This window comes from Pezoporus occidentalis, unplaced genomic scaffold (assembly GCF_034315485.1).
Source record: "Pezoporus occidentalis ecotype Australia unplaced genomic scaffold, CSIRO_AGI_Poc_V1 ctg440, whole genome shotgun sequence".
NCBI lineage: Eukaryota > Metazoa > Chordata > Aves > Psittaciformes > Psittacidae > Pezoporus > Pezoporus occidentalis.
Window position 1 is genome coordinate 22,751 of NW_026915770.1, and position 15,875 is coordinate 38,625.

General features: G+C 43.5%; 1 protein-coding gene across 1 annotated transcript in view; it reads left to right on the forward strand.

The window, feature by feature from the left end:
• LOC134172128 (MAP7 domain-containing protein 2-like) overlaps nucleotides 1-15,875 on the forward strand; it is a 43,576-nt gene that overhangs the window by 21,976 nt on the left and 5,725 nt on the right. Inside the window, exons 7-15 of the mRNA XM_062634973.1 lie at nucleotides 1,036-1,137; nucleotides 3,125-3,223; nucleotides 3,967-4,065; nucleotides 5,111-5,236; nucleotides 7,281-7,426; nucleotides 8,166-8,296; nucleotides 8,819-9,063; nucleotides 13,410-13,545; nucleotides 14,616-14,796. Coding sequence (XP_062490957.1) covers nucleotides 1,036-1,137; nucleotides 3,125-3,223; nucleotides 3,967-4,065; nucleotides 5,111-5,236; nucleotides 7,281-7,426; nucleotides 8,166-8,296; nucleotides 8,819-9,063; nucleotides 13,410-13,545; nucleotides 14,616-14,796 — 1,265 coding nt within the window. The remainder of the gene's footprint in view (nucleotides 1-1,035; nucleotides 1,138-3,124; nucleotides 3,224-3,966; nucleotides 4,066-5,110; nucleotides 5,237-7,280; nucleotides 7,427-8,165; nucleotides 8,297-8,818; nucleotides 9,064-13,409; nucleotides 13,546-14,615; nucleotides 14,797-15,875) is intronic.

Consider the following 15,875-nt stretch of genomic DNA (forward strand, 5'->3'; position numbering starts at 1 on the left):
CCCCATGCTCAGGAAGGCTGGGTATGGGTGTCAGAAGTACTATACAGAGAGAGGGCTGTACATAGGAATCCTGTGTCCTTGTGCTTGCTGTAAGGATGCTATAGCATGCTGGCCAAAGGGAAAAGGTGCTGCTTCTGTGGTGAGTCGTGCTGCTTTTCCTTTGGTACTTATGCACTAATGAGTTCACATTAATCTTCTTTGCTGTGCAGTGTGCCAGGAAAATCGATTAATTGCTTTTGATGGATGGAATTCCTTGTGGTTATCCTGCTACGTCCTCCCTACTTTGTGTGCATTACTGTTTTCTGCTTATTGAGTTCCCACAGCGACGGGTATATGCTTTTGCAAGGCTTTTACACTCTGGAGTAGTGTTCATCCTGAAAGTGCATTATTTGACATTAAAAAGCAGGTATTTATCTGGCTTGTAGTGCCATGTGGGAGATGATTTCTGTGTGGAGATATGTCTGTGTGTATACCCATACAAGGGAACAATTAATGCCTGGTGTGGCAGGAGTTTTTTTCCAAAAGAGTTGCAAAATTAATGGCAAACATGAACTTACGGATCAGATAACAGGGAAAAATTGGAAATTTCTAAAACATTCACAGCAGCCCTTGAGAAGGAATCAGAAACAGGAATGCTGTTTGCCTTTGTCCTTCCAAAAGCAGTTGGTTTGGTTTGGTTGTGATCGGAAAACTGGTTTACTGTATCCACGTGGAAGGAAGGAAGGTTTCGTTGTTACTTTCTCTGGTAACACACAATCTCAGTAGCTTTTGCCTTTATATGTTAGGAGCACAGGGTTTAAGGTTCGTATTTCATACATATGTGCAAAACCCTGGCATGCCTCCACTGAAATGTCTTTTGTGTGCCCATTACAACTGGCCCTAGTTGGATCAAAACACATAATGTGTGCTTCTCCTTGAGCAAAAGTGGAGCTGGCTTTCAGGATGTGATACTTCCCCAGTGAGCTCCCAGCAACGTGTGAAAGGCTCTTCCTGAGGTACGAAGCTCAATGCTAAAGCAAGCACTTGTTCTCACAGCCAGCAAGCGGTCTACCTCCACAGCAAACCTCAAACAGGCAGAAGCTGTCATGGATAAACGGTTGTCATCATCCGCAGCGCTTTTAAACGCTTCTCATCAAAGTAAGTGCTTCTCTGGCTCCTGGTGGCAGGGGAGCTGCTACTGGGGAGGAGGCAGGAGGTGGAGTGATGCTCCTCTTCCTCCCTTGCTGTGTAACTCACTTCATGTCTTGATCTCAAATGCGTTCCATGCAGTTTGTTAATCCAGCTTGAGGGCTTTGACCCAGTTGATGTGAATCTCTGTTAAAGGAGAAGAGCAACGGTAAAGACTCCTGGCTTTTTCTGTTTATATCTGGAATCGTTTTCCTAGAGTCAAATTCGGGTGAAATATTGATCCATGAATCATTTCACATCATCTTTAGGGGGTTGCATGCCTCAAATCACACCCTGAAATCTCAGCAAAAGAGAAGTAGTACAAAACTGAAGTTTGCTGCCTTCTGTTAGACAGCTTCAGTCATTTCATTGCCTGGGGGACGTTAAAAATCAGCTTGGGTTTGACATCTTTCTCTTGTGCCAGTCCTGTACTCTGTAGACACACACTTTCATACTACAGTTGTACCTTAACCAAATAGAGGATGCAGGAAAACCCCTGATGCCTATGGAAGTGTTTTGGGTGGGGATTGTTTTGTTGTGACCTGTAGCTCTAGCATGACTGCAGCTGTAGCATGCAGCTCTGACACGATTCCTTAGCCCAATGAGTGTAATCTCATATTGATACTCAAACTGTTAGTGCACACCCCTGCTCACAAGCATTCTGGGTGGGTTACTGTGTGCCAGTGACTACCAAGGAATAGAAATGGCCTGGAAGCCATCTATTTCTTTACTTTTATTGGAGCTTTTGCACTCTAGAGATCATTTACCAATTTCTGTGATTTCCAGCCTCATTTTGAATTGCAGCTTCAGGGTAGATGAAGCCCCTGATTGCAGCTTGCCATGTTTAAAACAGCACCCCACAACTAAACAGGGATGTGGAGAATGAGAGCTCTGGTTTACCGGCCCTCTGCGTATGCATGTTCTCTCTGCCTTCTCCTCTGTGCCCATCCCAGTACATTCTATAAATTATGGCAATTTGCCTTCTCCAAATAAAACCCCAAAGAAATTAGGAAACACAAGGAATTGCCCTGATCTACTTATTAAGAAAGCTAGAGACTATTTGCATGAGCACATACCAGTTTGTTTTAGCCTAAGATTTCCTTATGGGGATTCTTCCCAAATGTTTCGTCCATATCCCAGATGCTTTTGGTTTTGTTTCTCCAAAACGATGCAGAGCATCATCAAGCTAAGTGGTGTTTAATACAAAACCAGGTTCACCTAGGTCTGTACTGCAGTGTTCTGCCCATCTGCAGCCTCGGATCCAATGAGGTGTGCTGGAAGAATCCCTGCCATGGCCCCAGCTCACAGTGATTTTGCTGGTTCATGCTGGAAGGTGATGCAGTGTTAAAACTTGTCCTCCTACTCTGTAGGCCTGGTAGGGAAATCAGTGACTATATCTATACTGGCAAGGGCTCTGAGTCACTGCTTTTGATTTCAAATGATATTTATATATCCTGTGTCTGCAGGGTTCAGCTCTGAGTATGAGTCAGAAACAGGGCTGTAAAATACAAATGAAGCTGCTAACAAAGTCACTAATGATGAACTAATTGGGATTGCCTTCAGATTTACTTGAAATCCTTTGAATCCTTATTTGCTTTGGAGGAGAAAATCCCAGGTGGCCTGAAAGACAAGATATTTGGACAGGACTTCAGCTGGTCCACATGGTCAGGATGTAGAGGTCATTTAGATCACCCTACAAGTTAGAGTGATTCTTGCTCTTGGCACTGAGGAAGAAATGGCTGGTTGGTGAAAGATGGCTGAAATCAGATGACAGAAGATTCGCTCTCAGAATTAATGCTTTATGTAGAGTAATTCTTCCCCTGTCCAGTTTTCCTGTTTCTGAAGGATTCATACTACAAAGTGATTTAATGACTCTCTTTCTTAGGGAAGTGGGGCAGGTGCTGGAGGGGACTTCTGGGCTTTTCAACATGCTTAATAAATGCACTTTCACTTCCAGGTACCACAAAGAGAAGTGCCTCATTAAACAGGCTGAATAACAAAGTTCCTCCACATTCCCAGCAGTCAGCACTCAAAGGTGCACAGGTGGAACAGAAAGGTGCTAGAAACCAGTTTGGTTTGAGAATTGGGAGGCAGTAAATGGGATGTTTGAAGTTGAGGGGTTTGGTATTTGAAGTCTTCCAAAACCTACATGGGCTACAGGAAAGCTGGAGAGGGGCTTGGGACAAGGGATGTAGGGACAGGCCAAGGGGAATGGCTTTAACCTGCCAGAGGGGAGACTGAGATGAGCTCTTAGGCAGAAGCTCGTCCGTGTGAGGGTGCTGAGGCGCTGGCACAGGGTGCCCAGAGAAGCTGTGGGTCCCCATCCCTGGCAGTGTTCAAGGCCAGGTTGGACACAGGGGCTTGGAGCAAGCTGCTCTAGTGGAAGGGGTCCCTGCCCGTGGCAGGGGTTGGAGCTGGATCTGTAAGGTCTCTTCCAGCACAAACCAGTCTGGGATTCTCTAACTTTAAACCATGTCCCAGTTTCATTGTGTTTTTACTCAGGTTTTCATTGCTGTGCATGTAGTCAGTGCACTGTGGCATAAATATTGTTATGCACATTGCAGTGCCAAATATTGGGTAACTGTGTCTATAAAGCAGCAGCATTCCTCTGGAGAGTGGAAGGGTGGGGGGAGAATAGACACATGGTAGGCAAACCATTTAACTCATGAGAAAGTAGTGGTTCATAATGCTAGAGCAGTGGGTTTAGACTGGCAAAAGCAAAGGTTGGGAATGGTAGTTTAGAGAATCATATATCTAAATGTCCTGTTACAAATAATCTTCCTTACGCTTGGTCTCTAGGAGGAACAGACAAGAAGAGGAGCACATCTTTGAATAGAGTGAATAGTAAACCCCAGTCCTCTCCCGAACTAGAAAAAGTGAAAAAGGAAGAAAAACCAGGTGGTTGTTTCCTAAAGCTGACTACTTCTTTTTAAAGCCATTCACAGCAAAGCTTGGATAGGTTACCTTTCACTGGTTTCCTTGGTTCTTACGTTTTTAGGACTCTTTAATGGGTTTTTAGTTACCCAGTGGTGAAGATAGAATTGTAAAGGATAAATTTCTCCCTTTGGACCAAAGAGTTTGTTAACTGGCATTGTAAGCAGATAGCAAAATGTCTTCTGCTTGAGAGAGATGTATTTGAAAGCTGATGGGTTTAAATATAAGAGTAAAAATGTCACTGCTGTGTACACTTCTTAGTTAAATCTTACCTTTGCTTTTAAGCTCTCTTCCATTATTCAGTTTAAAAGCAACTTCTCTGTCCCGGCTGCTGGCCTAATCTTTGTGCATGCACGTGAAGGAAGGAACCTGTTCTCACTTCAGTCTCCTTTGGTCTGTGTATTCCCCACTAGGTTACAGATAACCTCTCTTCTAGGAACTCTTCCTAAAGCTGAAGACTAGCAACTTTTCTAACTTGTTTTTCCCTTTGGGTTAACAATTCTGAAACCTTCCTTTCAGCAGCCCTTGCCAGCAGTGGAAATGATACTCTGCTTTAGAATCTTTCCTGTATGGGAGGGTGATGGGTGCTGTCTGTGTGAATCTGTGTGTGCAAACGATGCCTGACTGTAACCATGCACTTTGACTTGCAAGTCTACTGTTCATGATGCCAGAGGAGCCTTTCCTGCCATTCAGAGCATATAGCCCTGAAAAGCTGGGTCAGAAACTTCTTGTGCTTTGACTGACTTCAGCATTCACCTCTGTTGTACATGTGCCAGTCTTTGCACGTTGTTGTTAAGCAAGCCAAGGACAAGAAGTGCAACATAAGATTGCAGTGTTTAACCCTGCTGTGCTTTCAGTTTGGATTTCCCTCTCCATGACTTCAGTATTTTCCTTCCAAACCTGTTATGATTTGCAGCGATGCTCCCAGCCTTCCTTTGCTTTGTATTGCTTGTCTTTTTCATTATATGATTTCATGTTGGATCCTTTTTGGTTTGTTCCCATCATTTAGCTCGTCGCTCCCAACTCAGTCCTCTGGACAGTAGCGTACTCAGTCGCCTCCTCGCCCCTACACAGGCCTCTTTAGCTAGGAGTAAAAGTGCTGCTACATTATCGGCTGATGGACAGGATCCCTCAGGTAACAGGAGGGCAGCAAAGCCTCGAAGTCCTATGCAGTTGAAAGAACTTGCATGATAGTTGCTAACCGTGCTACACCTCAGTGTGAATCAGACACTTAATACATGGTTATGTGTAACACAACTTACCCAAGGTTTTTTTTGATGAGTATAATAACCAATTCATATGCTATGCTGTATGTTTAGGTTACAAAGCCACAGAGTAATACTGGCTTTAAAACTCCAGTGCCAGTTTAACTGATCTGCAGAGAACCAGATGCTGGTGTTGGGTTTGGTTTTTTAGCTGACTTTAGCACTTGGGTGTAGTCTCAGGTGAATCTGAGACATCCTGGTCAGACATCAGTGCTAAGAAATGAAAGAGGGGGAAAATAACCCAAGCAAGTGTATAATTTCAAAGGAGGCTCCAAGGAATAAGGGCAAAGCCTAAATTTATTTGTGTGGAGAAACTCTTGTAGGAGGATGACAAAGGGGTTATCTTAACAGGGAGCCCCAGGCTGGCTTCACTCAGGCTGACTGTCGAAGTAGAGGTATACTAGCAGGAGAAGATACTATAGGTATCATAGAGAAGCCCTTGTTGGCTCAAGCAACATATAGTGGTTCAAACCGAGCTGATAAGCCCACTCTGTGGCTCCACTTAATACTAACACAGGAATTTGCCTTGTGGGCAAGCCCTAGCTGCATCCCACATGTCTGATAATTGTTACTGGTTGCAATAATGCCCCAGTAAATGTGTATCTGGAACCAATGTGGAGTCCTTTCTCCTCTCTTACCTTACAACTTGCATTCCAGTTTTGCTTGTTTCCTCTGAAGTATGTTATTCCCTCTTGATTTTTGGTCTTATGCCACTTGACTTGTCCCTGGTGTACCAACAAGGACCATTTCTGCACTGCTCCCCTTGTGTAATCATCAGTTTTTCATGTACTGGTTTGTGGTCAGTGGTCATGTTTTTGCACACCCATCTCTGTGCTACTTTTATTTTACCATGAATAGTTCAGTTCATGTCATGTGGGGAAATCCCATCTTTTTCACTGTTACTGACAGCATGTGACTTATTCACTTTTGCTGAATTAAAGATCACTTTCATGGTTTCATCAGTTTACTTAAAGGCACTTTCTTCACTTCAGTAGAAAGTACCTGTGCTTTAGCACAAGCTCTGCACACACAGAATGCAATTATTGCACAAACGCTGTCTATATAAAAATAAAATGTATTTTCCAAGTTACAGAGTTAAGTGCTGCATCTGTCACAATTTATTCAGGCTGTAGATAACTCCAGTCTCTATCTTTACATCTATGTATGCTTATCTATGCCATGCTAGTGAAAAAGTAATTAAAAGGTACAGTTGCTTTCAGTGTCTTATGTGTGAAGATACTTCAGGTAGGAAAGGTACTTTAGTTTAATGGTTGATATTTTCTTCTCAGTAGGTTTCTTTGACACCACCTGTTTTGATTTGTTGACTTGGGTAAAGGGCACAACCATAGATAGTGATAAAGGGATCAGAGAGGGAAAGTAGAACAGTGTTGCCCAAATGCTTATTTCACAAGGAAAGGTTGCAATGCCCCGATGCCTAATGTAATGCTGCTTTATCGCAGTGATTTACTCGAGTATTTACTCATTAGAAAGAAGGAAGATTTCCTCCTTGAGGGAAACCTGCTTCACATTTGAACCTGTCACGAAGAACTCGTAAAGAAGGATGCTAAGCCATTAAAACAGAAGTATTTGTGATTAGATGCAGCCTAACTAAGACTAAACACTGGTGTACACAAATTCAGGCAAGTTTTGGAAAAGCATTTTATTTTTATCTACTCCAGACTGCTGCTTTCAGAATGGTTTGATTCTTGGTGCTGTTGCTTCCAAAGTACTAATTGTGTGGTGGTGGTGTCTGTGTCCGTGACCCATTGCAATGTGCGCTGCCTGGGGTGTTTCTCTGTATGGTTTCTAACACACACAATCTTTCTTTCTCTCTTTCTCCCTCTTCCTTTTCTCCTGTTCTCATGCTGTGCACTTGGTTCTCGTTTTGTCTTGTCGAATTCCTAACTTTTATAGAATCTCACCTCTGTCCTCGTTCAGCTTCAGCCAGTTCCATCAGTTCCCCAGTCCCAGCTCCTAAAGTGCCCGTGCGCAGTCGTAGCATCGACAGATTGAAGTCCTCTGTATCTTCATCTGATGCAAGTTCACCAGATTCAACCCAGGTTTGTTGAAAATCCACAGGAATTAGGTTTGTATTAATCAGGAGGGGGGAAAACAGCTCGAGATTGGCTCCTGCTTCAATACTCTGTTTGCTTACTGAAATACTCAGAGCATTTGAGAGAGCTGGGCTGGTTCAGCCTGGAGAAGAGAAGGCTCCTGAAGGGGAGACCTGAGAGCAGCTCCAGTTCCTAAAGGGGTTACAAGAAACCTGGAGAGGGGCTTTGGACAAGGGCCTGTAGGGAATGGCTTTAGCCTGCCAGAGGGGAGACTGAGATGAGCTCTCAGGCAGAAGCTCTTCCCTGTGAGGGTGCTGAGGCGCTGGCACAGGGTGCCCAGAGAAGCTGTGGCTGCCCCATCCCTGGCAGTGCTCAAGGCCAGGTTGGACACAGGGGCTTGGGGCAAGCTGCTCTAGTGGAAGGGGTCCCTGCCCGTAGCAGTGCTTGGAGCTGGAGGAGCTTTAAGGTCCCTTCCAGCCCAGACCAGTCTGGGATTCTGTGACTTAAAAAAACACAGTATGGAAGTCAAGTTGGGATTTTATAGTCCTTGATCTCTTTGGTATCCCAGAGCATACTGTTTGCTGCTTATGGCTCCCAGAGTTTAATTTGACTGGGTCTGTCTTTTGGGACATAAAGAAAATGTAAAGTACATCTTGTTGAGAAGTTGTATGGGTTTGGGGGTAGCAACTCCTCCGTACTGTGCTCTAGAGAGTGAGCATTGTTTTGTTTCGATGTGTCACCTTAGAAATCAGAGACAGACAAACCATCTCCGGGTTCTGGTTTAAGACGCCCTCCCTCACCATCTGTGTCTGCCCGAAGAAGATCCCCCTCTCCTGCTAATGTGGTGAAGCGTCCTCCATCACCTTCTACAGTTAGGTATGCATCCAGAACAAAAGGAAGGCTGCTTCCTGTCTCAAGACAGCTGTGCTGTTGGAATGTGGATGACCAATGCCATGTTATACAACATGATTACCTCATTTTTGGTCCAATTTCTGCAGTAAGGCTGCAGCTCTTACTTGAACCTTTGTCTCTTCTGTGCAGACACTGTGCACCCAGTTTTCTGTCCAGTATGTGCAGTAAAAGCAACGGGAAACGTGAGCTGCTGAATAGACTCATCTGCCTCTATCAGTGTAGGAAGGTTCTTGGAGTGGAATCACAGGGTGATGGGGAGTTAAACAGACATCAGGGCTTGCAAACCTGATTTGATCTTGGCCCATAAATACTGAGTCTGGGTGCCCAGGGTATTTTGGAATCCTGTATTTGAGTTTTATGAGGAAGGCACCAGTGGTTTATGGGTGGATTTACATTTAGAAGTGAGGTAGGTGATGTAAACTAACCAAAGTAGACTTCTGGTCTCAGTTGTGGGTTAGCCCTGAACAGTACTGCTTATTTCAACAGGCAGAAGACTCGCCCACCTTCCCCTGGCATGTCAAAAAAGAGGCCACCCTCTCCTAGTCCAGTCTCTAAATCAGCACCCATCCAACGTCCACCTCTCACTCCTGGTGTCATGAACATTACCAAAAAGAAAACTGAAGCAGAGAGCAAACCAAAGGATAAGAGCACAGAAGGAACAGGACAAGAGCAAGGTGTTTCACCAGCCGTGGACAGGGACGCGGTAGCAGCTAGCACAAAGACCAAAGAAGGTGAGTGTTTCTCCATGACTGACACCTTATTCAAGACATCTGTTGTGGGCTAGGACTGGTGAAATCATTTGTGAGGCAGAGCACTGGAGGGAAAGATGCTTTAAGCAGAAGCTGTTCATTGCTAATTATACAATAGTTTTATGTGGTTGACATTTGGCTGTGGGCTTTAGTGCAGTAGTTGGAACACTTGGAGATTGAAGGCAGGAGCTTTCAATGTTACTGCTTGCACTGTAATTTTAAGGAAAGCAGAAATCCCGTTTGCCTTTTGGACTTCAACTACACTGGCTGAGGGATCTCCTAGCTTAGGTTTGCAAAGTCAGTGGTTTAACTACACAAAGGTCCAGTTGGTAGTTGTTAAAATTGCTTGTGTAGAGGACCTGCTTGGAGGAGAAATCAGCTACTGGTGCATGACAGGCTCAGAGCTGGTTCTCACAAAGCTACAAGGCTGCCTCAGTCTTGGTTCCTATAATCATTGCTGCCTCAGGAAACAGTGGCCAGTTCACAGGTCCCACTCAGAGATTATCATGGTAGGTTAAGGAGAGACATACACCTGATAAGCAATTAGTTTCTTAGTCCTCTTCATCACGACAAGCAAGCACAGCCTCTGTCCCTACTATTGCCATCTACTATCTCAGAACAGAATCTGGGAGAACCTTCTGATGAGGTTTCTCTTTGGAGAACTTAGGGGAGACTTAACAGGAAAAGGAGGGATCTCTGGACTGTAAGTTACAGCAGTGGGCAGTACTGGGGGTGGAAATCCTTCAGACAGCAGGTAAGTGGGAACACATGCTTGCTGCATGTTGCTGCATGTACATTCCTGTTGTGCGTTCCTCTGCTGCTGCAGTCATCTGTTAATTCTGAGGCTCTTCCTGACACTGCTCAGGATGTGAAGCGGTGTTAGTCAGCTGAAGAACTCATTTATGGTACAGTTCTTTGAGCATGTGTTCCTCTAGAAGGAAGCCTGGATGTCATAGCCCACTGTGGATGTTTGTATGAAGTCACACATCTGTCTTCAGTGTCACATCACTTATCTTTGCAGTCAGACTGTTCATCCTTCAGTGTGCCCCGTGACTGTGATAAATGTCTTGCATGCCTCAGAGGGGGCAACATCAGTTGTGATCTATGTCATTGGCTGGTTGAAACCTCCATAACAATATGTCCTATTTCTGTAACTTCCAGTTGTTCTGGAACAAGAACGCCCGTCCTTGTTCCTTGGATGCCCCACCTTGTCTCCTCTACACTGACTTCTGGAACTGTACTAACCCAGTTTACCTGTTTCTATTTTATTGCTAATCCTCAAGCTACTCATCTTGGTAGTGACTCATACTGGGGCTGGCAAAGCTCTTTTTCTTTGACACACAGAAGATAAGGAAATAGTGGGCATGTTCTTCAACATAGAGATGATTTCATTCTCTCTTTGAATGTTTTGGTACACTGCAGTATTGCCAAGTGAGGCAAAAATCTTTGTTCTTTAAAAATTCTTTCAATTTTCAAGCCAATTCTCATTTAACACCTCTATGCAAGCAGTTTACCCTGTGGGTTGGTGCAATACCATATTCCAGGCAGCTTCTGAAGTCAGTACATCGGTGAATGGCATGTGGTAAATCAGTCTCTAGGTGCTGTAGGTTCAACCTGGTTTCAGCTTTGTGCACTTGTACCTTCATACCATCTCTTCGCCTTCAAACTGAACTTGATTGCTTGTTGCTGACAGACAGCAATCAAGTCTGTGTCCTGGGGTTTGTGTCTTCCAACTGAAATATGCTGTTCTGCAGTAAAACACTTCTTATTTTTCAGTGACTTGGAGCAGTTGTCACTTCTGGCACAGCCTTTCGCAGCTTCTCTCAGAGTTAAAAGGCTTGTTTCAACTTAAAGCATAAGAAGTGCTCCTTCATGAGCTCTCACCTTATGCATGATGATAGGTAATAAACTATCATGGAGCCTCGCTTTTTTGTATTGGGGTAGTGAAGGTTTTGGAATATGATTCCTAGATTAATTGTGAATAAATGACTTGCCTTGAAATGTGTTGGAATCTTCTCTCCATCCAATTAATAGGACATTTCACAGTTGTTCTGAGACATTTCTCTTACCTGCTTCCCTCTCTCTGCTTCCATCACTAAAAGGTCCTTTGAGAAAAAGACAGTTCTTATTGGGAATGGCTGGGAGCCAAGGAAATAGAGCTGACTATAAAATGCTTAAGGCATGATAGCAATTATATTGGGAAGTCCCATGTCCTGCCCTGTGGAAACAGACTGTACAAAGGGTGCTTAGAAATGAAAGCACTATTGAAGTAACCATATGGAAAACATCCATAAAGCTTCAAAAGTCAACATGCAATGGGAAGGTTCCCCATAGACTTGAGGTTTCCTACCCTTTCTTTTGTCTTTCTGCCCCCTGTTCTTTCGATATCCAAGGTGTTCTGAATAGTTGTGACTAATTTTCTTCTGTTGTTTTCAATACCAGGTATTTCAAGCTATCATTATCATGTTATAACCCTGTAACTTAAAAGCCTAAAACCTTTAGGCTTCTTGTTGAGCATTGAGTTGTCTTACTTAGGCTCAATTTTGAGGAGGGGGAAAATAGATTAAACCTGACGTTTAAAATGTCAGCCAATTTTGATACAGCTGAGATTGCAGCAGTGTTCAACCAGGGCTGCTGCGTTGGTTCCTGTGGAAGTGCACTATAGAAGATGACCTCTGCTGTAAAAAGTGACTTGTCCAAACTGGCAAGACCCTCAAGTGGTAGTGGAGGAGAGAGGCAGCTTGGTTTCGTCATGGTTATACTGGCAACACTAAATGAAACCTCTCTTTAAATAACAGTGGAAGGTGCAGAATATGGGAAGAAAAGCACATGCAAGTCTTGAGTAGGCAAATCCTGCTGATGGTTCTTATAACTGGCCCTTCCTGCTCAGGGAGGAGGACCAGGGCCCCTTTTAGCTGAGTTCAGGTTTGGAGCTCTTGTGGCTGATTCCTGTTTGCACCAACGTGACCATATTTTTGCCCAAATCAGAATGTGTGTTCTGGGGAGGTGCTGATTTTTCAGCATTGGATAAATCTAAATGGTACAAAACAGCTCTGTGACTGCACCCCATTAGTGCTGGACTGCTTTTCCTAGGGCTGCAGGAGGGATGTTCAGGCACAAAACACTGCTGGGATTCAGCCACTGAAGGTTTACTCTGTAATAATGCCCTACAGCTGCAGGCAGTGATTACGTGTCTGTGGGGCTTAAGCAGCTTTTCAGGTATTAAAGTTCCTAATGATGGCATTGTGTTTTGAATGATTTGCCTTGAGGTCAGAAGGAAAATAACTGATCAAACCCTGATGTCATTGTTCATTAAAATTACCTTAACTTGAAGGCTTTGTAAGTGTTAAACCAACACACTGGTTGTTGTGCTGGTTGGTGAAATATTAAGAAGAAGCAAGGCAGGTCTTTACCAACATTGTGATGCTGTTGCTCTACTGACAGCAAGAGGTAATTGTCTGGGCATTCAGGTGAGTTCTTAAGTCACATTGCAAACAGCAGTAGTTTGTACAGTAAACAGTTTCTGGAGAGTGGGAATAACTGATAAAAATCAGCGTTCTTTCAATATATATTGAGAGCCACTAATGGCAAGAGTATGTGTTTATTGTTTTCCTAATGTTAATTTATAGCAGTATCTTTGATGTTCAGACACCATAACACCAGGCAGGACAGGATGAAACATAAACAGCAGGCCTGGGCAAATAGCTGCTAACCTGGTGGTTGGAGCTGTTTCAATCTCTATGTAAATTGGGAATTGAGTTGTTGCTCAAATGTGTAGCACTATGGTATTACTGAAGTCATTAGTGTGTGCCTTCAGGGCCAGATAAAATGGTGATTATTTGCACCCTAAGATGCTCTATGACTATAAAGGCATGAACGATACTGTTATGGAACCAAAGAAGGAAATATTTGCTCATGTGTGTTCATTTTTATTAGAAGGCAGTTAAGTGCCTTTCCTAGTGCAGAATTTTCTTCAGTTTTCTCTAAAGTGTTTGTAAGTGTTACAGAATAAACGTGTCTCTTCAAAAACATGGTTTTAAGTACTGTAGTAATTGGAGAATAACTGTATCATCTGGTAAATGGCTGGATCAGTGTAGTTGAAATGAGTTGTTATGTGAGTGTCAGTGAGATATTGTGGTTCTGTATCTCTTTAGGACTCCCTTTGGCTCTTGTGGGCCTTTAGATACGGGGTATACTGTCTGAGTGATGAGCACTGATTGAAAAGATAAGTGAAGTGGCCAAAAGAAAGATCTCATCTCACAGTGATAACATCTTCATTGTATGTTTCTGGGGCTTTTTCTAACAGCAGTTTCTCTTCACCCTTGCAGAATCCAGTAGCAAAACAGTAGCAGGGACCACCACAGCTGAAGAAGCTGCTAAAATCTTGGCAGAGAAACGGCGTCTGGCACGGGAGCAAAGAGAGCGTGAAGACCAAGAAAGAGTTCAGAGACAGGAAGAGGAAAGGTAATCCTTCGGGAGAAGGAAGGAATGCTTTCAGTGCTGGGGTGTGGTTGGAATGGACACTCCAGCTGTGTGTTTTCTAAGCTTTAATTCAAGTTCCTATAAGCCTTCATGCAGTTCCTGAAGCAGACACAGGCGCTAGCACCATTGGAGGTAGGGCAGGTTGCTGTGTGTATAGTTAATCTGTATCTCAGTATACATGTAATGCACAGGCCCTCTGCAAATCACTGCTGCTTTTTCCTTCCAGGCACCAGTGGTGCCTTTATTTCAAAACTAGAATGTGCTTTTTACACCACTGGTGTTTGTTTTGTTTGCATTTGTCTTGAAGGAGTCAACCTCTCTGCATTAAACTTCCCTTTGATGGACTCAGGCAGAGGTTTGATGTACATTAAATCTTGTATTAGTGATCCAAAACCTGAATCAGAAATGTGGCAGCCAGGTAATTCAAGGTGATAAATCAGTGGGTATTTGGCTCACTGCATTGAAGTTATTAGAGAGCAATTTTTAACTTTGTGCTGACTAACTTTATTATAAATCAGGAGTCACCAATCAGTGCTTCTGTGAACAGGGTGGAACATCAGGTTTTGTCTGTGTTTCACTCATGGGTATAAAGCTGTCATAAGCTTGCATATAGTCTGCTATGGATGTTGTCTCGGATATGTCTGTGATCAGGCAGTGGACACCTCCAGTGTATCTCTGGAATTCAGACTGTAGAAGAAACTGTTAGGAAATACAACTAAATTTGTGTTTAAAAGCTTCATTCGTGTCATGGATACTGGTGGTATTGTATTAAACAGTCGTTGCTTAATCCAGTTCTCAGTCAGATTTCTGTTATGGGAGCAACCTTGACTTCATCAGCATTTATGTATTCAGAGATAGTTTCTTCCAAGTTATTCTGCTTTCTCCTTTGGTCTGGATGGTGGCATTTGTAAATCCACACCAGCAAGTATCCCTGCGCAGGTATTTAGTGATTGGATAACTTAAAACTGTTTTGCTTTCCTATTCTCTCATGTGCATGCACGCTTTCCAAGAGATAAATACCCCCTTGGTAACCTGTATCTTGGGAACACTAGAATCAGAGAAGAAGAAATGGCCAAGAGAGCAACCGAGGACAAAGCACGACGGGAGGAGGAGCTGCGCAAGCAGGAGGAAGAGAAGAGACTGGCTAATGAGGAACAACAGAGACAAGCGGAAGAGGAGAGGATCCGCCAAGAGCAGGAAGAGCAGGAGAAACTTGCAGAGCTCCAGCACCAGGTCTGCTTATCTGTAGGCTCCAGCTGTGCCCCTCAACAAGCTGCTGATGCATTTTCAAGGGGGTTGGCTTTGGTTCTCTTTCACAGAACAGTTTTGACAAATCTCCTGTCAGGAGTGATGTAAAGCAGAGTTCATCCTGTCTGAGATGGATTTGAGAATGTCTTGAAGTCATTTCCATGCTCTAGATTATATGATCTGATTTATATTTCTTTCAGCCTTTCATAAATTCAAGCATGGGGCAGAAGCAGGTACTATTTGGGAAGGTGTTCTAGCCATGTGGGATGCTATTTGGTGCACACATACTGTTTGTACTGAGCCCACTTCACCAGCTTACTGCTGTGGATTACAAGGAGGTTGTCTGTCTGGAAAGTCATCCGACTTGCTCCATTCCTTTAAAAGAAAGATGGGTGGTGTTTCCTAGTTTGCTTTTCCTGTTGCTAAATAGTCTTTCACAGCTAGTACCTTTACAGACTTCTAACTGAAGGAAGCTGGTTTACAGCAAGTGGACTTTCTTTAAATGCGATGAATGTTGAAAATCAAAGCAGTTTTACAATGAAATTCTTTGTGCTTCAAGAGCTGGGTGGCATTGACATGTGTCTAAACATTTCTTTAAAAGCTTATGTTTAAGTTTATAACAATTATCCAGTGTTAACTATGCTTCTGTCTTTCTGACCATACTGGAACAGATTTTCCTGTGTAGAAGGAACAGAAGATGCTCAGCACCAAGTATCTTGGTAGCAATACTTGACTGCCAAGAATTTTAAGTTAGTCTATGATTTAGGGTTTAATCAATGTCCTGTTACTTTATAAATTATCCTTCTTAGACAGATCATAGAATGGTTTGGGTTGGAAAGGACCTGAAGATCATCCGGTTCCAACCCTCCTGCCATGGGCAGGGATGCCTCACACTAGACCATGTTGCCCAAGGCTCTGTCCAACCTGGCCTTGAACACTTGGACACAAATCTTCCTCCTGCAGCATAGCTGGAGCCTTGAGTAGCTCAACAGCATTCAGAACATTTGCATACTCAGCCATGCCCCTAATGTTCCTTTTCAGATGAGTTTCTGAATGTCATAGTA